Source organism: Aedes aegypti, chromosome 3 (genome assembly GCF_002204515.2).
Source record: "Aedes aegypti strain LVP_AGWG chromosome 3, AaegL5.0 Primary Assembly, whole genome shotgun sequence".
In the NCBI taxonomy this organism is placed as follows: domain Eukaryota; kingdom Metazoa; phylum Arthropoda; class Insecta; order Diptera; family Culicidae; genus Aedes; species Aedes aegypti.
The window spans coordinates 216812727-216839571 of NC_035109.1; the positions used below are offsets into that span (position 1 = coordinate 216812727).

Genomic DNA, 26845 nt, shown 5'->3' on the forward strand with positions numbered 1-26845 from the left:
TTAATCAGATATTTTTCGCAACAAGGAGTATTGCACAATCAAACTGAAGGAAATGAATTTGTTGTAAGTGTAATGATAAAATTGCTTGTACCACTGGATTTTGAAAACACCGAAAAAATTTCACACTCCCAATAAATCATGTGATTTTACGTCTTTTGGATAGGAGTAGCAAGCCGAATGACGTAATTTTGTGTCGAATTTTAAATACGTTTGTATCTGATTCGGGAAATGTTGATCACAGTTTCTTCATTTTCGTTTATTTATTTATTTATTTTAACAAAAATTTGGAAGAGGGAAAACCCCTTTTAAGTGATTTCTTTTTTTTTATGAAATGCTTCTCAAAAGCGCGCAAAAACTCTTCTTCATTTTCGTATCGTTTAAGGCAAAGTAGGCCGTCATTAAAATTTGTACGCGTCGTTGATGATTGTTGCTAATTCATCTCACGATTTCGAATCAAAGAAAATCAGTTGGTTTTGCACTGACACAGCTGAAAAAGTATCAGCATACTTTATGCATGTAAGCGCGTACAGTGATACTTTTTCAAGTCAATATAAATTATCGAGACTGAGTTTTATCACTTTGAAATGTAAGCTGAAAAGTTATCATTGTTGCCAAAACGAATGACGGGCTACTTAGCCTTAACATGTAAATTTATTTTTTTTGTTCAATACATCTCTTCAAGAACACGTTTTTGTGTCGTTCCATCACCTACATCATGTGTCAGTCATTCATAACGAGAATTACGTCCACAGTAGACTTCATAATTTTTAAATTGTTGTGTACAGCATATTGTAACACTTTTCCCAACCCTAACGACGCGACGTTTGGAAGGTAATCGATCAACCACCATTCAGTTGCAGACGCGAAGCGAACCTATGAGAAGGACCTACGAGACCTTTTCATCTTAGCGATACAACGATATCAAGTCAAGCGTTGGAAGGCACTTAAAGCTTGTTATATACAAACACAAAATGTTCTCCGTCGGCAGTCGAATCAAATGAAGGTAATTCTCTTTCTGTTATGGTTGGTGTTTCAGTAGGGGAGGTGTATCAGTATTCGCAATCCTTAGTATTTTTTTATAAATCATAAGGCCTTTTATTTCTGTTAATTCGTTGAAAAAAAAAAATCAAGTCATGTTTAGCAGGAATAAAATAAAAACTGATCAGGAACTTTGTTTTTGTTATAAAAGTTGGGGTGCTAATAGGTAATCGTGTCGGCACTGACAAATATATTTTTTCAAATTTATTTTTAACGTATCTTCTGACCTAACAAAAAATTGGTAAAAAAGTCGCTCAGAAACAACGCGTTTTGTGCAAAATTGGTAAAAGGTGCTTCTTCAAAATTTTTACGGCATCTACAAATTGAAAGTGAAAAAATCGAATTATAATCTTGATGAATTCTTGATCTTGATGAAGATTCTTATGTATGAAAATCACATTTTTATCCTCACTGGTCTTGAAACGGCAGTTTTGTGAAGTCGTGCCCATACTTTCTGGGGTAACTTATGCTTATTTTTAGTTTTCAATTGTCCATAGCCTATAAGTTACTTCAACATATCATGAAGAGTACTATTCATTCTAGACTCTAGAGCGTTATCACTTAACAAAAGAAAATTGAAAAATCAGATTAGTATTAATTGAACGATGTAAAAGGCGTAAAGGCACAGAATATGCTGTGTGAGACTGCAAAATTGTATGAGTGATAATAAAAATAACTAACAGCATATTAATAATCCCACATTTCAGACATGTGATTGGAGAAAGGCAGCTGATCGTATGGTAAAGAAATACAGGTCTTTTAACAACTCAGTAAATTACTAGTCATTGCATTCTTCTTCTACGCAAGTTATATTCTTTAGTTTTAAAGTACAGTAGACATTATTTGTACTGAGGATTGTCAGTTTTTCGCTCTCATAGATTCTTAATTGTGTTTCGTACTACTTTCAACAAATTAATTGTTTTGTTGTATGTACGTGTGCATTAGCAAAGCATAGAATTAGTTCAAAATAAAAAAAATGGTGCAAATTTTTATGTCGGAATCGATGGTCATGCGTTTTTATGCTATACAGTGAGAAAGCGCGAGTCGATTTATATCTTAATTGTGACATATATGATCAGACAGACCAATACAATCGGACGCAAATTTATTTTTTTGTGCTTAAAGTTCTAGTGAAAACAATTTCACTCAGTAGTGTAGTGTTTCTGTGCGGATTTTAATGACATGGATTTTTTTTATGAAAATTACATGGTGTGGTTATGGGGTGCAGTGTAGTAACATTTTGTGGCTTAAGCATAACTCAAATGTATATATTCACTCGAAACAAAATACAATTTATTGGGATTCAGTAAATTGACTCATAATTCTCAGTTTTTATAACGTTCATTCTATTCACCCATTGGAAATATTTACTCAAAGGGTTTAAACCTTAATGTCCATCATTCATAGCTATATTTGTATAGTGTTTTATTTTACTTCTAACTCATTTAGAAATTCCCAAACTTGCGTGATTGGGTTTACTTCGCGTTGGTTGGATTGGATCACTGTTAATGGTATCATTTTAAGGGAGAGGCTATAATTTTGTGCTTTTCATTTCCAATGAAACCAAAGAGCCAAGATGGTTCGTGTGAAGGCAAAAGAATAAATACCGTTTCATGGTGAGGAAAAAAAAATAAAATAAACGAATTGAACGGAAACGGAAAGTAAATGAATCTCAGAGGAGTTTTCTGCTGGAGGATGATAAAAGCAAAAGACAATTATGGTTTATTGCGATAGAGCGAGTTGGATGTTACAATGTTACGATGCGACAGTAGGGATAGTGTAAAAAGAGCATAGATCAGACGGAAAGGGGCTAAGTTCGTTATTTACGGCTTGTGTGACAGTGCAGTGATGGATAAAAGTGCACTCAAATTGAGAGTGATTTTTATGGGCTGTAGCTGCCACTTTGTTGCAATGTGTGTTCTTACTCTCGATCCCAAGTGCACTTTTCCAAGCGCTAACGAAGGGCAACAGCATCAGTTTACTCAAAAGGGATACCTAAACGCATGACAATAAGTATGGTCAAGGAAATTAGGAAAACCAAAGAATATGTAGAAGCAAAACGAACAAATAGAAAGAACGGAAGGGACTAACTAAGAAACACTTAACTGAGCGTAATAATGGTTAAGTATCCATCTAATTACTGAAAGATTAATAACTATATGTCGTATTACAATTATTATGTGTGTATTTCAAGCAATTAGTTGTTACTGAATGTAGTAATTACTGTTATCGGTACGTAACTGGATTAAGACTAAGACATATCTTTATCGATTCATTCAATGGTAGGGTACTGAGATAAGGGCGGCAGACCAGGAAGTTGATAAAGACTATTGGCTAATCCATGTACTATACTGATTGTTAATATACGTATGTTAAGAGATTATGATAGATCGGAAAGGAGGCGATGAAATGCAATGAGCGAAACAGAACAGTATAGATATGAAATGGGACAGTATTAAAGGTCAGAAACAGAGAGATGTCAAAGTGAAAGGTATGGTTGAATGGAGCAAGATAATAATTACCTCTCGCACTGTCGAAGCGTCCATGATGCTATTATCCATAATGAAACCATGAATACTAGAAGGACCGTTCCCGGGCATATTGTCATTAGTGTTTTCAGCACGAACCTGAAATGAACATCCGGCCGCAGTCGGAAGGCAGGAGAGAATTGACGTTATCATCACAATCCAAATCAATTAGCCATTCCGGCTTGGGAAGCTTATAAAGAAATGGTTACGCAATCTAAAACGGATGAGACGATTGCACGGTGCTCCCCAGACCGTTACCAGCAGCTGTTGAGATTTACCCGGAATTGGAAAAATAATTTAAGTGTGTGAAATTGGAAAATGGGAAATATGAGTGTTCTAGTTAACCTGGATATCAAGTTTATATTACTATAAACATTATTTAACGATTTATAACAATATAAAAAAGTCTCCATAAAGTTTTATAGCACTTGAGCCAATAAAAAAATGAGTAAATTGTGGGCATCTTTAGGAAATTTTACATAAATTTTGCGGTTACAACATTTGCACATAATTAACGATATTAGAATGCCTCTTTCATCCATTTCAAATTAGTGCTTCTAGTGGTTACGCCTCAATATAAGAGGGCGTAACTTTAAATTTGCTCGATTTTGTGATTGAAAATTCCTCCCAAATCGCTGGACAAACCAAATTTGAACCAAGTTCTGATGGTATTTTTCTTCTGATAATCACTGTAAACAAAAAACCGTTTGAAAATCACTGATTTTATTTGAATTTTTAGACTCATAAATTCAAAAAGGGTCCTACAATTAGTTTGATGTTGCCCAGACTGTAGGAGATTTTTTTTGATAATAACGGTCTTAGGAGCACCGTGCATTGAAATGATGACGTGTAGCATAAAATGTTCGTGAACATCGGAACAGCGGAAATGACCCAGAACTTACCGTGTATTGAAATTGATACGATTCAGTGCACCTATACTACGTGATGAGGCATCGGTAAATAGTTTCGAATGTAACAGCATCACACGACATATCAGGTACAAACGAAGGAACATTGGCAAAGATAACGCGACATCGTAGGGAACGTACTCCGAACCCATGGCTTTGTTCTTATTCGCTAGTTTGGTTGTCCATAGGAAATAATATTGACCTGGAATGGGATGCACCGCACAGATGAGTAATTCTAAAGCTATTTGGCTCATTCGCTGCCAGGTCATCGCTATTCGCCAGTCATCTGCACAATTATCTATCATAAAAAGCTGAAACAAGAAAATACAATGAAGGAAATTGTTAGTGATATGTGAGTACTGAAAATTCTGGCGCATTTAATGTTTATCGCCGTTCTAAGCAAACACTAAGGTAACCACCCTACCTATTGTGAACACAGTTATTCTTGGATTGCTATTTTCTCCTATTCGGGAATGACAAGCTTTATTTATGATATAATGACGAATACGTTATATTACAAAATAAGTGTGCACATTTAAAAATAGGTTCTTATATTTGTTTGTACGTTTAACCCCGTATCGGCAATAAGCACCCCATCTCCGATTGCGTGCAAATGATCGAGATTACCTAATGAAACCAATGGGCATTTTACTGTCTATGACATGTTGAAAAATGCCACATCACCAGAACGGAGCAAAGCACATAAAAGAATAATCATATTTTACTGACCCATTTGATCCCTCGTCCATTGTGTTGCTGATTTGCATTTCATTTATCATGCATGGAGATCACCACTGCAGACGGAATCACAAATCGACCACGTTTTGATCGATGGACGGCACTTCTCCGACATAACCGACGTCAGAACCTATCGTGGCGCCAACATTGACTCCGACCACTACCTGGTGATGGTGAAACTGCGCCCAAAACTATCCGTCATCAACAATGTACGGTACCGACGCCCGCCCCGGTACAATCTCGAGCGGCTGAAACAACCGGATGTCGCCAATGCGTACGCGCAGCATCTTGAGGCAGCGTTGCCGGATGAGGGCGAGCTCGATAGGGCCCCTCTTGAGGACTGCTGGAGGACAGTCAAAGCAGCCATTAACGACGCTGCCGAAAGCGTTGTCGGATATGTGGAACGGAGCTCAAGAAACGATTGGTTCGACGAGGAGTGCCAAGAGGTTTTAGAGGAGAAGAATGCAGCGCGGGCTGCAATGCTGCAGCATGGTACGCGGCAAAACGTGGAACGATACAGACTGAAGCGGAAACAGCAAACCCGCCTATTCCGGGACAAAAAGCGCCGCCTGGAAGAGGTGGAATGCCAAGAGATGGAGTTGCTGTACCGTTCTCAAGAAACGCGGAAGTTCTATCAGAAGCTCAACACATCCCGCAAAGGCTTCGTGCCGCGAGCTGAGATGTGCCGGGATAAGGATGGGAGCATCTTGACGGACGGACGCGAGGTGATCGAAAGGTGGAAGCAGCACTACGATGAACACCTGAATGGCGCAGAGAACACAGGCACAGAAGGTCAGGACAGCGAAGGCGATGGCTACGTCAGCACAGCGGATAGCGGAAATCAACCAGCTCCCACGATGGGGGAAGTTAAGGATGCCATTCAACAGCTCAAGAACAACAAAGCCGCTGGCAAGGATGGTATCGGAGCCGAACTCATCAAGATGGGCCCGGACAGGTTGGCCGCTTGTCTGCATCGGCTGATAGTCAGAATCTGGGAAACGGAACAGCTACCGGAGGAGTGGAAGCAAGGCGTTATATGCCCTATCTACAAAAAGGGCGACAAACTGGAGTGTGAAAATTATCGTGCAATAACCATCCTAAACGCCGCCTATAAAGTGCTATCCCAGATTCTCTTCCGTCGTCTATCACCTATAGCAAACGAGTTCGTGGGAAGTTATCAAGCAGGTTTCATCGACGGCCGCTCGACAACGGACCAGATCTTTTCCGTGCGGCAAATCCTCCAGAAATGCCGTGAGTACCAGGTCCCTACGCACCATTTGTTCATCGATTTCAAGGCGGCATACGATAGTATCGACCGCATAGAGCTATGGAAAATCATGGACGAGAACAGCTTTCCCGGGAAGCTCACAAGATTGATCAGAGCAACGATGGACGGTGTGCAAAACTGCGTGAAGATCTCGGGCGAACACTCCAGTTCGTTCGAGTCTCGGAGGGGACTACGACAGGGCGATGGGCTTTCGTGCCTGTTGTTCAATATTGCGCTTGAAGGTGTCATGCGGAGAGCCGGACTTAACAGTCGAGGCACGATTTTCACGAGATCCGGACAATTTGTTTGCTTCGCGGACGACATGGATATTATTGGGAGAAAATTTGAAACGGTGGCAGATTTGTTCACCCGCCTAAAACGCGAAGCAACAAGAGTCGGGCTAATGGTGAATGCGTCGAAAACAAAGTACATGCTGGTTGGCGGAACTGAGCGCGACAGGACCCGCCTAGGAAGCAGTGTTACGATAGACGGGGATACCTTCGAGGTGGTGGACGAGTTCGTCTACCTCGGATCCTTGTTGACGGCTGACAACAATGTTAGTCGGGAAATACGAAGGCGCATCATCAGCGGAAGTCGTGCCTACTATGGGCTCCAGAAGAAACTGCGGTCAAGAAAGATTCACCCCCGCACCAAATGCACGATGTACAAAACGCTCATAAGACCGGTAGTCCTCTATGGGCATGAGGCGTGGACTATGCTCGAAGAGGACTTGCAAGCTCTTGGGGTTTTCGAACGCCGAGTGCTAAGGACGATCTTCGGCGGCGTGCAGGAGAACGGCGTGTGGCGGCGAAGGATGAACCACGAGCTCGCTCAACTCTACGGCGAACCCAGTATCGTGAAGGTAGCTAAAGCTGGAAGGATACGCTGGGCAGGGCATGTTGCAAGAATGCCGGACAACAACCCTGTAAAGATGGTGTTCGCCACGAATCCGGTCGGAACAAGAAGGCGTGGGGCGCAGCGAGCTAGGTGGATTGATCAGGTACACCAGGACCTGGAGAGCGTGGGTCACAGTCGAGGATGGAGAGAAGCGGCCATGAACCGAGGGAATTGGCGAAATATTGTTGGCGAGGCTTTATCAAGATAATTGATGTAAAGCCAAATAAGTAAGTAAGTAAGTAAGTTATCATGCATGTAGATCGATAATTCATAGCTTTTATACGGTATCGTTAGAGTGTCACATTCAGAACACAGAGAGAGAGGGATCTGGCGGGAACGTTTTCCTATCGAAGGCATAAATTGCCGCCAGAGACCACAATGCAATGTATTGTTTGCTTCGTGGTGAGCATTACGATTAATTTTGAAAGCAATCTCATGCTTTGCGTCGATAATGTACCCGTCTTGTGTATGTATAGTCGAAGAAATTTCAGTGAATATAGTTCAAACTTTATGAACTGTCGGGATCAATATTTGCTAATGTTCTAACCACTAGCCAAATTAATTTGAACATCTGGAAAAGATATATAACTGATTTTATTTGAGCTTTCAATAAGAAGAGTTGAAATTGAACGTTAAGTTACGCTCTTGTATATTCACTTCTTAGCAAGAAATCTTTATGTTTGTGCTCTCTGTTATAGTAGCAGGTGATATCCTGGGTCATAAATTTTCACAAACTTAATTAAGTCCTTCTCAATGAGTAGTTCAACCAAGCTCACGCTTTGTTTGCCAACATACACTGCTATGAAATCGGAAGGAACATAACAATGTTGAGATTGTTTCTGGTTTCAATTATTGTTAACAATAAAATAAGCCGTAAATCGGGTTATGTTTCAGAAGACTAGAAAGAAAAACCGTGTTTCATGTGATGCCAAATCATTTGATTATGAAAAACGATCCAGTCTAAATAGTACATTTTCATAAGATCCTAATGCCAAGTTATATGCTTAAACCTTAGAAAGTTTTTTGTCTTCGTGTGGGCATTTGTCATTATAATTCATGGTAGGAAATTGGGTTTAATGTCATGTTAATTCTCAAACTTCCGGTTCGAAGAACCAAGTGCTGGGGGATAGTCCATGGGATTGTGGTTGTTTCAAGTGTACTGTACATTGGCCAGCAATCCCTCAACACGAATTGGAGAATGGAGGGAAATCACCATACAATTGATATGTGGTAGGCCCTCTTACTTCGACGGTTCCGAAACTGTTTTGGAACCTTGGATGAACCGTTAGAGCCCAGTGTTCTGGATTGGCTAGGTATGTCCTGGCTGACACATGGAAACCGTTGGAGCACAATGCTCCGGACGTCAAGATAACCCTGCTGCCTTGACTGGGATTATGGTAACCATGGAGCCCATGCTCCGGATATCGAAGCAACCCTGTTACTTCGACGGTTCCAAACCTGTTTTGGAACCTTGGATGAACCGTTAGAGCCCAGTGCTCTGGATGGTTCGTTTTAGCCAATTCTTTTGATTATCGAAATCCGCTGAGAATCTATCTCTTAGGAATAAAATTTGGGATGAACCATCGGCAATTCTTTATATCATAGGTTCCCAAACTTTTTGGTTGCGCAACCCACCTAGCCGATAAGCATATTCCTTGCGAGATTGAGTCTCTCTCTCTCTCTCTCTCTCTCTCTCTCTCTCTCTCTCTCTCTCTCTCTCTCTCTCTCTCTCTCTCTCTCTCTCTCTCTCTCTCTCTCTCTCTCTCTCTCTCTCTCTCTCTCTCTCTCTCTCTCTCTCTCTCTCTCTCTCTCTCTCTCTCTCTCTCTCTCTCTCTCTCTCTCTCTCTCTCTCTCTCTCTCTCTCTCTCTCTCTCTCTCTCTCTCTCTCTCTCTCTCTCTCTCTCTCTCTCTCTCTCTCTCTCTCTCTCTCTCTCTCTCTCTCTCTCTCTCTCTCTCTCTCTCTCTCTCTCTCTCTCTCTCTCTCTCTCTCTCTCTCTCTCTCTCTCTCTCTCTCTCTCTCTCTCTCTCTCTCTCTCTCTCTCTCTCTGGCGACAAAGTCCATGACACAATTTCTGTGTGTAACGTGTTGTAACGGTTGCATGGATGCACCGATTGAATTAAATTAATTTCAGATAAAATAAACACACTTTCTTTGTACAAATGGTTGATGCAAGTGCGGAATAGTCCTATCTTTTCAAATGGCATGCAAATTGAGTTGGTCATTCGATTTAAACTGGGAAATTTGCAGGAAAACGGCCAAGGGGGTCCAAAATATATAAGGGTCCAAAATATATTGGTTACCCTACTGCCTTATAATCACTGACCCGAGCAAAGATGTGTTGCGCCGATGCCGAAGCCAGATCGAGATTTGTTGTAGGCACATGTGATCGTTGCAATAGATCGTTGTTTATACCACGACCTGTCCCATGAACATCGTGATGTTGTGGTTGGTTGGTCGAAAATATCCTTTTGTTGTCCATAACGTCATGATGAAATTGGCACTGTATGGATCCGTTGATTGTGAAAGCCATAGAATTATCCAAACTAAAGTGAATTTCAGTCGTCGACCATGCAGCGGAGAAGATTTGAATTCGGTTGCGTATTATCCCGTCGTCCTAGCCAAAATGACTGGACACATACTATTTTCTATTAACTCCGCATAACCAGCTTTTACCGTCGATTGGATTGCCTTTACCATGTTGGTTGGTGTTTCGAGAGTCGAAAAGATGTTTCTCAATGACACAATTCCTTTGTTGGATGATAGTGACGGGTGTTGGGATGAACTTTTTTCGCAGAGGTTGATTGAGACAGAACACAAAACAACAAAAGGGTAGTCAATCGCTGGTGATATGATATTTATACACAATCCATCCAATAGGGTGTTCTGATATAGTTGGTTTGATGGTGCCATTGTGACGTTCTTGGTGTCCACCAAACGTAGTGCTTATCGCATTGCGAATGCAAGGTTCCAGAGGATCAGGAGAGAAAGCTGGGTTGTAGTTCGATCATACGAATCTCGGAATAGCCATTCCATCTGAGAAACCATTGCTTCCACCGATGTCCTGCAAGCATCGTATCGATTGTCCTAGCACAATGACATAGCTGATCCATTTTTCATGCTCAATCCATTGTGCCCATCCAAATAACGGGTAGTATTCTGTGGATATTATAAAATGCCTATTGGCAGCCTTACTACCAATATGCCATAGCATTCCTTGTTGGATTTATGTCCTTTCCTGGCAGTTCCGGAATCCAGCTCGAAAGACCCTTATGTTGAGATTTAGTCCACCGACCTCCAACGCAGTAGGGAAATTAGGCCAGCGAAAGGACGTTGATCTCAACCTGATTGCAGATGGGTGATTTATCCATTTTGGATGCCATCTCGAAGTCCTTGTTCGATGTGGAATACGGTTTACCGATTTTCCGGGTGTTATATTAAAGCTTAACACATATTACTTAGAAACGCCAAAACACATTAAAACACCATTTATTACATATAACTATTTAGTTTAATCTATGTAATTATCATACTGTCTACCAGATCTGTGACAACAAACCTGAGCTGGGTACATCTTTTATAGTGATAAGCGATATGCAAAGCCGCGTGATGGCCGATCAGCGAAAGAATGTGCAATTTGAGAATTAAAGGCTGATTATTTAACTTTAGCATAATCAACGTGCACAGCCAACACTCCGGAAGCACTGATGGTAACAAGGACGCATTATACGCGCAGCTTGAACACGAGACTGACGATGCGACACAGCATCCCGTATCGGTACACCTGGAGATCACCTTAGCAGATAGAATCGCAAATCGACCACGTTTTTATAGATGGACGGCACTTCTCCGACATAACCGATGTCAAAACCTATCGTGGCACTAACATTGACTCCGATCACTACCTGGTGATGGTGAAAAAGCGCCCAAAATTATCCGTCATCAACGATGTACGGTACCGACGCCCGCCTCGGTAAAATCTAGCGCGACTAATACAACCGCTTGTCACTAATGCGTACGCGCAGCATCTTGAGGCAGCGTTGCCGGATGAGGGAGAGCTCGATAGGGCCCCTCTTGAGGACTGCTGGAGAACTGTCAAAGCAGCAATTAACGACGCTGCCGAAAACATTGTCGGATATGTGGAACGGAGCTTAAGAAACGATTGGTTCGACGAGGACTGCCAGGAGGTTTTAGAGGAAAGGAATGCAGTGCGGGCTGCAATGCTGCAGCATGGTACGCGGCAAAACGTGGCACGATACAGATTGAAATGGAAACAGCATTGAGTTGCTGCAGCTTGAACACGAGTAAGACCGCTGTCCAAGCCACGACATCAAGATCATCATAGGAGACCCACTCAACTTTTGGGTAAATCACCCAATTCCGAAGCCGGAACTATACAGTTTTGTAGTTCCTCCGGATAGAGGGAGGTCAATCAGCGAGCCCAGACGAAATAGGGTATCCTATGCTCAAAAACCTTCCCTTTGAGGGTAAAGTAGCTCTGTTTGAAAATTTCAATAAACTATGGACAACTGGCAATTTTCCGCACAGCTGGAAGACGAGTTTCGTTGTCTCGATTCCAAAACACACCAAATCAGCGCAGCACTATCGGCTAGATAGAGCACTACCGGCGTATTGCATTAACCAGTTGCCTGGCCAAAAAATAAAACGGATGGTTGTCCGATCACGGAAAGTAGTTGACGAGGGCAATCCTTCCGGAATGGAGGATCCCTGCTGGGGTGGCCAATTCCTTTTCGGAATGCCAGGGATGATCGGCCAATTCCTTCTCCTGAAGGAATGCCTGGGGTGTCGATTGCTCAGACTGTGAATATGATTTCTTAACAACAGTCCTGAAAAGGACTACTAGCTGGGCTGCTTCGGTGAGAGAAACGCTTTGGGTATCAGTTTTCAAACTACTACGGTTTATTCACGTGCCATACAATGGCTAGAAACTGAATGAATATCTGTGCACGCAAGCTCCGTAAGTAGGCTGCAGGTAGAAGGATTCATTGCATGCACAGTGAAATGGCTTTGGTGGGAAATTTCCACTGTCTTATGCAGCCCACAGACGCTCAGACGGTTTGACCAACATTGACTCCGCCACCAAGTTGGTCAAACCGACTTATGTTGATACAACCGTTTGACCAACTGTCAAGGTTGGTTGCAGCAACACGATATTTTTTCGCATGTTTTTAGACTTGTCAATATGTGATTATATTTTTTTTCGAATGCTGTGGCTGTGAGGGAGAATCTTTACGCGATTTTCTGGCAATAATAGCAGTAAGGAAGAGAAGAATATTCAACATTTAAGTACCGGAAGAAATAAATATATAAGAGGAATTCTAGTTATAATTCGTACGAAATTACGGGTCTCTTTCGGGAAGTATTCTGAGCAGTCATTGATATGGCCAAGGGATTTTTTTTCAAACATTCTATCCAGAATCTTTAAGTCGTTTCCTCTAGTTATTCTGCTTTGAAGTTTTCCCGGGAATCACTAAGCTATACTAAGGATTCCACCAAAAGCTATTACTGGGATTCTACCACGAATTTTATCAAAAATTCCTATAGAAATTTATCCACAGATTCAACCAGAAATTTCTCCGGGGAACATTCTTCAGGCATACCTTCGGGTGGATTTTTTCCAAGGATTCCTTTAGAGGTTCCTCTACAAATTATTGTGGATTTCAACCACTGATTCCTTCAAAGATCTGTCCAAAAAAATACCAAGGAATTTCTTCAAGGCTAACTCCAAGGCTGCCTCCTAGAATTCCTCCAGATCGTTATAAATTTTTTTTCGTACTTCTCAAAAAAATTCATCATCAGAAATTCTCCCAAGGATTTCACCAGAGCTTGCTCCTAGGACACCTCCTCAAATTCCTCAAGGAGTTACATCAGAAAATCCACCAGGAATTTCTTCAGCGATTCTTTCTAGCATTTTTTCAACAGATTTCTCCAGGGATGTATGCAAATACTTCCCAAGGGATTTCTCCAGTGATTCATCCAATGCTTCCTTGTAGAATTCCACCAACAAATTCTCCAAAGATTCATTTAAGAATTCCTCCAGCGAATCTTCAAGCATTTCTATACAGATACCACCCACAATTTATCCAAGGATTCATCAAGTTCCTCCAGGGATTCCACCAACAATTCCTCCAAGAATTCCATAAGAAAGCCTTCAAAGATTTCAAGAGAAAAACTGCAAAAAAAAATCATCAAAACTTGATCAGCAGGGATTCCTTTAGAGATTCCACTTGTAATTTTTGGAGAGGATCCCCCAGGTATTCCTCTAGAGAGAATCTTCAATAAATTCTTTTATAAACTCCACCAGTGTTTCCTCCAAAGAGGAAGACCTTGTATCTTTGAAGGGACCCTACGAGACATTCGTCCTGGGATTTCTGCAGGAATTACTTCAATAATCTAATATAAATTCCGAGGATTCCTAAAGAAATTTATCCATCAATTCCATCCAGTATTTCTTGAAGGATTTTTTCAAGGAATCTACCAGGAATTACCTTAGAGAATCCTTCAGAAACCCCTTCAGGGATTGCTTTAAAAGTTCTTCCAGAAATATACTAAGGAATCTCTCCAGGAAACTCTCTAGGAATTAATCTATAAATTTCTTTGGTGATACCTCCAAGAACTTCTAGAGATATATCTCCATGGATTTTTTTTCAGAGATGAAAAAAAATCTTTTAGAACTTCTTTAGGGATTCATCCTGAGGCATTTAGAGAAATGTGTTGTTTGAAACTCTGAGTAAATATTAGTTAACTCCCTGGAAGAATTTATGATAATCCTGAAGCACAATCCTAAACACCTTTGAAGTATTTTATGGTTGAACTTCTGGTGAAACTCTGGTAGATTTTTTTGGTGGTAATTCTAGCGAAACTCTGGTGATATTCCTAGTGTTATCGCTAGAAGAACTCCTTGTTAAATTCCTTAAAAAAATTCTCTCGCGAAAAATTACAGGTGATATTCCCCGTTATTCCACGAGAAGTTCCTTGAAAAATCCGGAGAAATCCCTTGAGGATTTCCGGGATTGATTCCTAAAGGAAATCCGGGAGGAGCACCATGATGAATTCCACGAGCAATTCTTTGAGAAATTCCGGAAGGAATCTCTTGAGTAACGCCGGTAATGGAATACTTATAAGAAATTTCTGATGAAATCCCTGGAGGAAATCCTGATAATCTTCGAAAATCGTTGGGGATTTTGCTGAAGGAATTATTGTTTTCTTATTCTCTAGAAGTTCGGGTAGTATCTCCTAATAAATTTCGAAAAGAATTTATAATAATTTAACCCAGAATAACCCTAGAGGGATTCCTGAAGAAACCTTCAGAAGAATTCCTGATAGAATCCCTGACAGAACTTCTGATGGAATCCCAGAAGGATTTATAATAAAGTCTTAGAAGTTTTTCTAATGGAATCTATGAAAGAACTTCCGATGGAATCCCTGCAGAAATTTACAATAACATCTATTGAAGAACTCCTTCAGATGGAATCCTTGGAAAAACTTGTGATTCCTGTAGTAATTCCAGATAGAATCATTAGGGAAACTCTTGATAGAATTCCTGTAAAAATTCCAGGTGGAATCTCTGAAGGAACTCGTAAAGGAAACCCTAGAGGAACTCCTGATAAAGTCCTTAGAAGAACTCCTTATGGAATCCCTTGGGAACTCGTGATGAAATGCCAAATACGACATCAGTTGTTTTGCCCTGTAGGAATTCCTAATTAAATCCCTATTGGAACTCCTGACAAAATCTTTAGAAGAACTCCTGATGGAAATCCTTGGGAACTCCTATTGAAAGACTCAGGGGAACTCCTGATACTTCCTATAGAAACTCTTGATAGAATCCCAGAAGGAATCCCAGGTGGAATGTCTAAAGAAAATGCTTATGAAACCCCTGAAGGAACTCTTCTTGAAATCCCCAGAAGAACTCCTGATGTAATTTCCAGAAGTGATCCTGATGTTATCCCTAGAAGAAACTTCTGATCCAGGTGAAATTTTTGAAGAAACTTCTGATACAATCTCTAGAGGAACTCCTGATGGAATCTCTAAGAATTTCCCATAGTATGGGAACTCCTGTTAAAATTTCTGAAGAATTTAATGATGATTCCTGAAGGAATTTCTGACGGAATCCGGAGGAATTTCTGATGGAACCCTTGTACGAATTCCTAAAGATATTCTTGCAGGAATTCCAGATGAAATCATTGGAGGAACTCCTGATGAAATCCCCCTTCCCTTTGGAATCACTATAGGAACTCCTGATGAAACCTCTGGAGGAATTCTTGATAAAATTCCTGACGAAACTCTTGATAGAATGCTTAGAGAAATTCCTTATGATATCCCTAGAAGATCCTGATTGAATTCTTAGGTGACTTCCTGATATAAACTCTGAAGGAAGTCCCAATAGAATCTCGGAATAAATGCTAGCTGGAATCTCTGAATAGAATCTGATAGACCTGATAGAATCTCTTGAGGAATTTCGGGTGAAATCTCAGAAGAAACTCTTTATGGCTTCCCTGCTGGAATCTGTGATGAAATCCTTGGAGGAAATCCTAAATATATTGTTGAAGGAGTTCCTGATGGAATCAATCTGAAGAAATTCATAGAATAACTAGTGATGGAATCTCAAGAGAAACCCCTGATAGAATCTCTGGAAGGAATTCCAGGTGGAAACTCTGAAGGAACTGCAGATGGAATCGCTGGAGAAACTTCTAATGGAATTGCTAGAGGTATTCCTGATGGAATCTCTGGAGAAGTTCCAGTTGCTATCGCTGAAGGAACTCCTTATGGAATCCCTGGAAGAATTTTTGATGGAACTTCTGTAAGAATCCCTAGAAGAATTCCTTATGATATCCCTGATAAAATTCCTCAAGATTTCCTGATAAGATCTCTGGAGGAATTCCTGATTGAATCTTTGGAGGCAATCCAGGTGGAATCTCTGAAAGAACTCTGGATGAACTCCTGATGCAATCCCCAGAACAACTCTAATGGATGCCCTAAGGTATTCCAGATACCCGAGGAGGAACAAATAACTCCCCAATAACTTATGCATACCATATTTTGGTATCATACCAAAATTAGGTATTGTTCAGTTGTCAATACCTCAATTTGGTATTATAATGGTATTGAAAAAAATCTTGAAAACAATTAAAAATACTTCATTAAGGTATTGAACAGCTATTGAGGTCTGCTGGAGGTATTGAACTACTATTGAAAAATTTCACTTTTATATGAAAATCTATCAAGTATTATTGAGGTATTACAATACTTGATCTAATTATCAGCTTGGTATTTGTGGAAGATGCAGAAGGTATTATTTGAGGTATTTTACCTCTTATGCAGGGCTCATTCATACTTCATTCAGGTTGTAAGTATTGGAAATTATCTGGTATGGAATACCTCAATTTGGTATTCAGTAGTTATTTTCTTCTGCTCGGGTAGTATCCCTATAGGAACTCCTGATGGAATTCTTGGAAGAACTCCTATCTATAGATATTCTTGAAGGAACTCCTAATCATTGAAGGGACTCCTGATAAAATCCCTGGAAGAATTCATGATAAGTTTCCGGATAGAACTCCCGATAGAATCCCTAGAGAAACTCCTGATATTTCTAGAAGAAACATTGATAGGATTCCTCGAGGAACGTCTGTTTTAATCTCTTGAAGAATTCCGGGTGAAATTTCAGAAAGAACTTTTGATGGAATCCCTGGAGAATCAAAACGCATTTTGACTTTCCACTCCTGATGAAATCTCCAGAAGCCCTAAAGGTACTCTCGATAGAATCACTACAGGAGCTCCTGATGAAATCCCTGGGGAATTCCTGAAGGAATCCTTGGAATAATTTGTAGAGATATTCTTGAAGGAACTCTGGATGGAATCATTGGAGGAATGTCTGTTAAAATCCCGAGAAGAACTCCTGATGGAATCCCTAGAGCAACGACGGACAGAGTCCATAGAGGAATTCCAGGTGGAATCTCTGAAATATCTCCTGATAGAACCCCAGGAGAAACTTCTGATGAAATCTCTAGTTGAGTTCCAGGTGAGATCCCTGAAAGAACACCTGATCGAATTTCTGGAGGAATTTCAGATGGAATCCCTGAAGATTTCCTGATGGAATCCCTAGACGAACATCTGATGAAACCCCCAGAAGAATTCTTGATGGAATTCCTAGAGGAACTTCCGATGAAATCCGGAGAGGAACTTCCGATGGAATCCCTAGAGCTAGTCCTGATAAAAACCCTGAAGAAACTGCTGAATGAAACCTTCGTGAAATTTATGGCTGAATCTTTAGAAGTTCTCCTGCTGGAATGTTTGGATGAAATCGTGTTTAATTCCCTAGAATAACTCCTGATTCAAGAGGCCTTCCTTAGCCGAGTGATCAGAGTCCGCGGCTACAAAGCAAAACTTTGCTGAAGATTTCTGGTTTAAATTTCCGGCCCAGGATCTTTTCGTTATGGAAATTTCCTTGACTTCCCTGGGCATAGAGTATCATCGTACTTGCCACCTGAATGCGAAAATGGCAACTTTGGCAAAGAAAGCTCTCAGTTAAAAACTGTGGAAATGCACATTGAACTCTAAGCTGAAAAGCAGGCTCTGTCCCAGTGAGGACGTAACGCCAAGAAAAAGAAGAACTCCTGATTCTCAGAGGAATCACTGATGGAATCCCTGTAGGAACTCCTGATAGAATCCCATGAGGAATTCCAGGTGAACTTTCGGAAGGAATTTATAAACGAATTCTTACAGGAATTTGTTGTTAAATCACTGGACAAAATGTTGATTAAATTTCTGGAAGAACACCTGGTGGAATCATGAAGCAGTTTTGGAAGAATTCCTAAAGATATTACAAGAGGATTCCTGGTAAAATTCCTGATGGAATCCCTGTAGTTCAAATCCAGGTACAATTAATGGTTTGATTTAATGAATCGCGCGTGAAACTGCCGATGGATTCATTGATTCATTGGATATTTCTGGAGAAATTGGTTGAGGAATAATTAAAGAATCCTTGGTGAATTTGCTAAAGAAAACGGTTATATATAGAAACAATTCAAGAGCGTGCATTTGATAGATAACTATGGCATGGCACCGACGCTGCGTAAATTCACGCATTTTGACTTTCCACCTATCTGCATCGGCAGATCCTGGGACGTCGAAGCTTCAATTTGACATGATAACGTCGGTGTTCGTGCAACATCCCTGCAGACGGTACGATCGGTTCGTCGAACATTTGGCTCCGCCCACCGGTGGTTTGAGCAAAATCAAACTCGTTTGATTTTGGCCGACCGATTTGTCAACCGTCAAATTGGTTTCACAAACTGTCAAATTGGTTCGTCAAACAGCATCACACACGGTCAAACATAGCACCAACATGAGCATCAACCTGGGGGGCGGAGTCAATGTTGGTCAAACCGTCTGAGCGTCTGTGGGGTGCATTATGTACTACATACTGGATGCTGCAATCGGTGGTCCGGGTGGTGTGATGATGGAGAGCTCAAGCTAGTCGGTTGGGTTGCGTGAAGTAGTGTGTGTGTGAGGTTCAGGTAGGAAAGGGTGCTTGTTAGTGGTGGTAGCCGAAATACTCGCGGCGACTCGAGGTTAGTTATATGTTTGCTTTACATGAATGGGAATAGGGGGGAATGGATTACAACAGGGTGAAAACGACGACTGAACAAACCAGGGTTGCAATGCTGCACACCGTTCGCGTTGTGCGTGAACAGATGGTAAATCGCAGATCGATTGCACATCTTGAAAGCAACAGACTTATAGATCCTCGATAACATGCCTTCCGAGCTGGTTTTGGAACTGGCACATACTTCGCCACATTAGGACAGGTTCTCAACGACGCCTTGCAGAAAGAAGATCATATCGAGATGGCTTCGCTAGATCTAGCGAAAGCGTATAATAGAGCATGGACACCGGAACTCCTAAAACAATTAGTTACATGGAACGTTAGCGGAAATATGCTAAATTTCATCAATAATTTCCTTTCGGACCGTAGTTTCAGGGTCGTTTCGCTGGACAAGCAAGGTTGAATTTGAACTCTCGGCTGAAAAATGCGCCAGAACCCATATCTGTTCAGGAAATCATCCTGTGCTCTGAAAACCAATCATGATTAACGGGAAAGCCATTCCGACCAAGAAAGCGGTGGAAATTTTAGGAATGACCTTCGATCGACACCTGAATTTCCGACAACACTTCGATCTAGTAAAAGAAAACTGTAAAAGCCGGGTTAACCTCATAAAAAGCATAGCCAACAAACGACCAAGAAGCGACAGAAATATCCAAATGCGGGTAGCTGACACAATAATTTGCAGCCGTTTATTCTACGGAACGGAAATCACGTGCCACGCATTCGAAGACTTAAATACCAGACTGGGCCAGATACAATAACACTATAGACCATTTCCGTGAAATTTTTTTATTGGCTTATATGCTTTCTGTCAATTTACTGTACAAACTTTTCTAAGGAATCGATATGTTTTGGAGCCTTTAACTATTAGAAAATAATGAAAAACTTGCGGCACGTTAGTTTACCCCTCGGTCCCCTACGATTTTGTTTCACCTCAAAAAAATGCAGACCCCTTTTTCCCCTATGGTTTTGCCACCACGTTTTGGTGAATTTAAGATCAGCTGGCATGACCAGATGATTTTTGCTTATGTTTTCATTCATCAGAATGGGCTCCGCTGATTTCGCTCCCTCCTTTCTTCATGGTTCCTGAAGTCTCCGTAATCACTGCGGAAACCGCCTTCAACGCTTCAGCTGATTATGACCGCACCCGGCGAACACTACACGGTTCTGTAACGCAAGGATTGCAGTCGACAGATGCTCTCTGTTTTGTGCCGACGAGGATTGAATAAGCCGGAAGATTCCCGCCTAGAGGCAGAAAAAGCAGCTCAAAATTTCCTTGCGCGGCTGTTGCTGCCGCAAAGCGGAAATCTTTCGGATCAACAGCCAACAGATAGATTTAGGCATTTGTCGGCATGAATATTAAAAAAATAGCTTCTAATAGTACTAGCGGTATCGTAACTGTTGGGTAGATGAGAGATTTGTTGTTAGGGATTGATTTTAAATTTTGAATCTGTGAAGGAAAATATATTTTCTAAAAGGAAGACCTGAATCGGGTTGGGTTTGAAACTGTGATTCTGAACGGGTTGCGCAAGTTCCAACCTGGTTCAAAAACGTTTGTTTGAGTAATTTCAGGTCAGTTTCGTTGGCGCTCCTGTTTGGGGCGCCCTGACCGGGATCACGGTCAGTTTGAGCGCGCACCTGATTTGACGTTTCCAAATGTAAACAAGCATCCCAATGCAGGGGTGGAATCGACAAAATGTTGCAAAATCACCACGCTGATACCCATAGGGTTGAACGAACTGTGCCGCATCTCGAATTATTTTTCAAAATGTGGTGAGTATCCGTGTTTTCAAAAATTTGTAAGGAAATCAGGATTGCATATAAACAAAATCTGAAAGCGTTAATATTCATTAAAAATGATTGTCTTTCGAAGAAAAATACAAAAACTAAGTGTTAGATCAGACGGAAATGGTCTATTCGCGTAATATCGAGTCTACTACCTTCTACTCCTGTCATGTCGGCATGTATCGAAGCTGAAGCTCTTCCGTTTAAGTACAAAGCAGCCATCGCCATCAGCACGAAAGTCGTCAGCTTCCTCAACGAAAGAAAAGCAGAGCATCTACAACCTACATCACCAACCAAGCAAACCAGTTAATCAATTTTACAGCCAATATTTCACTCCCCCTGGTAGCCAAATGCAACCGGTTTGGAGCACAAAGTTGGCAAGCGAAGGAACCTCGTATTGACTCCTACATCATGTCCAATCTTAATCGGGAATGCCTCCCGGAAGTAGCTCAAGCGCATTTCAGAAAACGGGTAAGGACTGACTACCCTTTTACTGAAACGCGTTACACGGACGGATCGAAGACTGCCGGAGCTAATAGCAGAAGGGTGGGTTTCGGAATCTACTCCACCTCCCTCGAAGAAGCATATGGCCTTACTGAATAATGCTCAGAGTTTTCAGTGGAGGCAGCTGCGATATTCCAAGCTTCATCCCAACCATGCGATGGTACATTAATAATCGTGACGGACTCAGCAAGTGCATTATCAGCACTCCAAACAACCACTAACACCCACCCCTGGATCCAAACCACACAAGAGCTAATCTCAGAAAGTAGGCGCATTACCTTTATGTGGATTCCAGGCCATAAAGGCATAGCCGGAAACGAAGAGGCTGACCGCTCGGCCAACCTTGGACGAAATGAACGAACATTGATACGAACTACGCCGGCAGCAGATATAAAACTGTGGCTCAAAGGGAAGATAAAGGATGCATAGGATACTGAATGGGAACAAGAAAAAGAATGCTTTACACGAAAAAAAAAAAAACACCACCGATAGATGGCATGATCTGCCCAACAGATGGGACCAACGAGTCCTCTCGAGGATTAGAACTGGTCACACCCGAATCTCTTACAATTTTGGAGGTTTGACTGATTATCGGAAGCAATGCGAGATCTGCAGGGTCCAGAATTTAGTAGCGCACTTTATCTGCTGTTGTCCCTCTATTCTAAATTCGGAATATCCAGCATCAGATCAGTGCTGGCAAAATGAGCGAAATAGTGAATGCAGCCTTATAACTTTTCTCAAGAACGCGAGGATGTTCTAAAAAACATAGCGATACGAATACTTGATTAGAATGTAATTAATCGAAGATTCCACGTCATAAACATCATACGTAAATCTCAATAATGTACAAAATATGTATTAAATAGAACAAAATAGTGGTGAACTCGCCTGGGGCAAAATCCATTTTAATAAAGAAAAAAAAAGTTGCTGTACCGTTCTCAAGAAAGGAAGTTCTATGCTATCAAAAGTTCAAAAGGCTTTGTGTCGCGAGCTGAAATGTGCAGGGATTATCTTTTGGATGGGTGCATCTTGACGGACGGACGCGAGGTGATCGAAAGGTGGAAGCAGGACTATGATGAACACCTGAATGGCACAGAGTGCACAGGCACAGAAGCTCAAGACAGCAAAGGTGATGGCTACGTCAGCACAGTGGACAGAGGAAACCAACCGGCTCCGACGATGGGGGAAGTAAAGGATGCCGTTCAACAGCTCAAGAACAACAAGGTTACTGGCAAGGATGGAATCGGAGCCGAACACGTCAATATGGGCCCGCTTTGGTTGGTCTCTTGTCTGCATCGGCTGAAAGTCAGAATCTGAGAGACGGAACAACTACCGGAAGAGTGGAAACAAGATGTTATATGGCCCATCTACAAAAAGGGCGACAAACTGGAGTGCGAAAACAATCGTGCAATCTTCTGTCGTCTATCACCTATAGCAAACGAGTTCGTGGGAAGTTATCGACGGACCAGATCTTTTCCGTGCGGCAAATCCTCCAGAAATGCCGTGAACACCAGGTCCCTACGCACCACTTGTTCATCGATTTCAAAGCGGAAAGCGCACAAGATTGATTTAGGCAACGATGGACGGTGTGCAAAACTGCGAGAAGATCTCCGGCGAACACTACAGTTCGTTCGAATCCCGCCGGAGACTACGACAGGGTGATGGACTTTTGTGCCAGCTGTTCAATATTGCGCTTAAGGTGCAAGAAAAAATGGCACAAAAGTCAGAATTGAAAAAGCAGTTTTCTCCTTTTAAAACAACAAATTGATAAAAATAAAAACACACAGTCTTTTTATTTGTTTTCTTCTATTTGTCTGTTTAAAAGAGAAAACTGCTTTTTCAGTTTTGACTTTTGCACCATTTTTACTTGGGCCTTAAAGGTGTAAGAGGTAATATTTTCACTAGATCCGGACAATTTGTCAACTTTGCGGACGACCTGGAACGCGAAACAACAAGAGTCGGACTGATGATGAATGCGTCGACAACAAAGTACATGCTGGTAGGCGGAACTGAGCGCGACAGGGCCCGCATAGGAAGCAGTGTCACGATAGACGGGGATACCTTCGAAGTGGTGGACGAGTTCGTCTACCTCGGATCATTGCCGACGGCCGGCAGTTACGTTAGTCATGAAATACGAAGGCGCATCATCTGTGGAAGTCGGGCCTACTATGGGATCCAGAAGAAACTGCGGTCAAGAAAGATTTATCGCCGCAAACGCTCATAAGACCGGTAGTCCTCTACAGTAGACTGGCCCTTAAACAAAAAAGTTGTAAAATTCAACGGGGCACCCCCTAGATATGTGCCTTAGGTTAAGAAAAATGCTCTCTCAAAATTTCAACTCAATTGGTTGCTCCCCCAGCTGGCGCATTCATTTCAAAGTTTGTATGGAATATTCGTCTCAAATATATTGAAAATTGACCCTATGTCACTGTTGCGTCTCGTACACTAGTTAATCTCGTTCAATTGAGCCCAGATTGACAAATTCACTAGTTGATACGCTAATGAACATAGTTGCCGAAGGTTGTATCTGGATTTAAGCTCATTTTCATTAAGCTTTCAGTTGTTGAAAGTTGGGCTTAGATCAGCACTCCCGTACAATCACACATGTGCATGCATCTTGTGCCGCAGCTCGCCCAGCGTCATAGGTGGCTATGATGCGCTTAGTGGCTACCACCCAGCTAAGTTGAAGAAATACTATGCAATATTGCAAATCTACTTCAGATAGTTAAAACACCAACTTTATCAAGTTTAATCATCATACAACCTTCTACAATATTGTTTGCTATAGTATCAAGTAGTGTTTTTGACATTCTGGGTTCAATTGAATGCGATCAACAATTTTCCTGACTCAAACAGGAGATGATGTGCTGTTTCCTATATGTTGGAGCTGAAAATCCCATATTAACTTCAATTCAATTGCGCCAGCTCATAGAACGCCCAAATGAGCTGAAACTTTCAGAAAGTCTTCCTCCAACCCTAAAGAATAATCCTGGCGGGTGCCCCGTAGAATTATACAACTTTATTTTTCTTCCAGGTGGGCCAGTCTACTCTACAGGCATGAAACGTGGACTATGCTCCAGGAGAACCTGCAAGCTATTGGGGATTTCGAACGCCGAATGCTTAGGACGAGCTTCGACGGTGTGCAGGAGAACGATGTGTTTCGGCGAAGGATGAATCACGAGCTCGCTCATCTCTACTGCAAACCCAGTATTAAGAAGGTGGCCAAAGCTGGAAGGATACGATGGGCACGGCATACTGCAAGAATGCCAGACAACAGCCCTGTAAAGATGGTGTACATTTCGAATCTAGGTGGATTGACCAGGTGCACCAGGCCCTGGAGAGCGTGGGTCGAAGTCGAGGATAGAGAGAGACGGCCAAGAAACGAGTGAATTGGCGATATATTGTTGGCGAGGTTTTATCAAGTTGATTGATCGTCTTCTTCTTCTTGTGTTACCTTCTCATTGGGACACTTTGCCAAAGTTGCCATTTTCGCATTCGTACATGGAATGGCAGGTACGATGATACTCTATGTCCAGGGAAGCAAATTTCCATTACGAGAAGGTCTTGGACCGACCGGGAATCAAACTCACTTTTTTATGTCTAGTATATGGTATTGTTTTTGGCCAGTCTAGAATATCTCAACTTTCATTGAACAACAAATTCTTCGTTGATATGCAAGATTGCTCGCGATTTTGTAAAGAAAAATTGGTATTTTTAAATAACCCTTAAAATGACGACTTTTTTGTACTCTTTTGAATCAAAAAATCAATACTCAAAATTTTAACAGTATTGTGTAGAGGATTAGTTGTTCCTCCTAATGCCTCCACAAAGGTTTGGATACCGGTGACCAATCCGGATACACGGCGGAAAATGTAGTGTACACCTCATATTCCACTAATGATTCTTGATAAAATTTCAATATATTTCGAATGTATTTATGTAAAGGAAATTAATAGAGGGGTTACCGCAAAGCGCATCTTTGATAATGCGGGTAACTTTGTTAGTGTGGGACCCACCACATACTAAACGAAATAAGATTGTATCTGTTAATCAGTTAAGATAAACGAATGCGAAAGTAAAGAATATTAGGGGTCGTGCATAAATTACGTCACTCTCCAAGGGGGGGGGAGGTGGTCAAACCAAGCGTGACAACCCTTACAAAATTTTCGAAGGACTCATCCAAAAAACGTGAAAAAGGGAGGGCGGGGGTGGTCATTAAATTCGCGAATTTAGCGTGACATAATTTGTGTACCATCCCTTAGTCTGACACTTCATGTATGAACTATTTTCATTTGCATCGATAATATTCGAGACTTAATATACGAATATTATTTCGAAAGAATCGTAGAAAAAATAATGTGAATTCTGGAACAATTATAATGAACATCCAGGAATTCTGATAAAAATTCAAAAAGATTTCTGATGAGAATCAAGGAAGGATTCTTGTTAGAATAGTGGAATGATTTGGTTACATCTGGAAGGATTCTGATGAGATCCCTGGAAATATTATGTAGACAAATTTGGAAAGGTTTTGGTGAGAATCATGAATGGATTTATATGAGAATCAATCCTTTAGAGACTCTGATGAAAATGCTGGAATGATTCTGATGAGCATCCCAGAACGATGCTGATGAGATGAAAAAAGAATCGTGAGAGGAATCTGATGCGAACTTTGAAAGGATTCTGATGAGAACACTGGGAAGATTTTTGATTTCTACGAGGATTCTTCAAAGCAGATGATCTCTGATGAGAATCTTAAGAGGCGTCTGATGAGAATTCTGCGATGATTTTGATTAGTTCTGATTAGAATAATGAATAGATTTTAATGAGAATTCCGCAAAGAATACATGCGAATCCTGCGAGGAATCAGATGAGAGGATAGTGATGAGAAATCTGTGAGCATTCTTGGAGATCTCTGAGAGGATTCGTCAGAAACTTTCTAGGATTTTCACCCTTCCTTCCAAAATACTCAATTGAATTAAATTTCAAAAATAAATTATTGGTACTTTGTTATTAAACTTGAATTTCAGCACAATGTACGAATAACAATATACCGGAGCTAATGAACAAAGCCAAAAATGCCGCTTATATGATGTTTCGCATAACGGCTGTTTTCTTGTTCTAAAAATGAATCTGTTGGAGGCTTGCGCATGTCATTTTTTTTTCGAAAACAAATATGATTTTATTTGGCATAGTATGAAAATACACATTTGGTTTGGATTGGTTCTCAATCTGTTGGAGGCTTGCGCTTGTCATTTTTTTTTTCGAAAACAAATATGATTTTATTTGGCATAATATGAAAATACACATTTGGTTTGGATTGGTTCTCCAAGATCGCATAATAAGACTTCCAGTCTTCTGAATCTGAGCGTGTCAAGTAGCCAAGTGATTATTATGGTTCAAAAATGTTCCACATGAGCTCGCAAGACTTGATCCTTACTATATTCATGCACATTCACATGAAAACATTCGTAATATATTGAAATTTGATCAAGAATCACTGGTGGAATATAAGGTGTACATTTCATTTCCGGCCGTGTATCTAGATTGGCCACA

General features: G+C 41.1%; 1 protein-coding gene across 3 annotated transcripts in view; it reads right to left on the minus strand.

Annotated features, from left to right (window-relative positions):
* Positions 1-26845, minus strand: part of LOC5568022 (small conductance calcium-activated potassium channel protein) — an 806025-nt gene that overhangs the window by 99308 nt on the left and 679872 nt on the right. For all 3 annotated transcript variants that reach the window (XM_021853723.1, XM_021853725.1, XM_021853724.1), the window contains 2 exons: positions 4469-4785; positions 3561-3665 (listed from right to left, as the gene is read on the minus strand). In XM_021853723.1, the coding sequence (XP_021709415.1) occupies positions 3561-3665; positions 4469-4785 (422 nt within the window). The remainder of the gene's footprint in view (positions 1-3560; positions 3666-4468; positions 4786-26845) is intronic.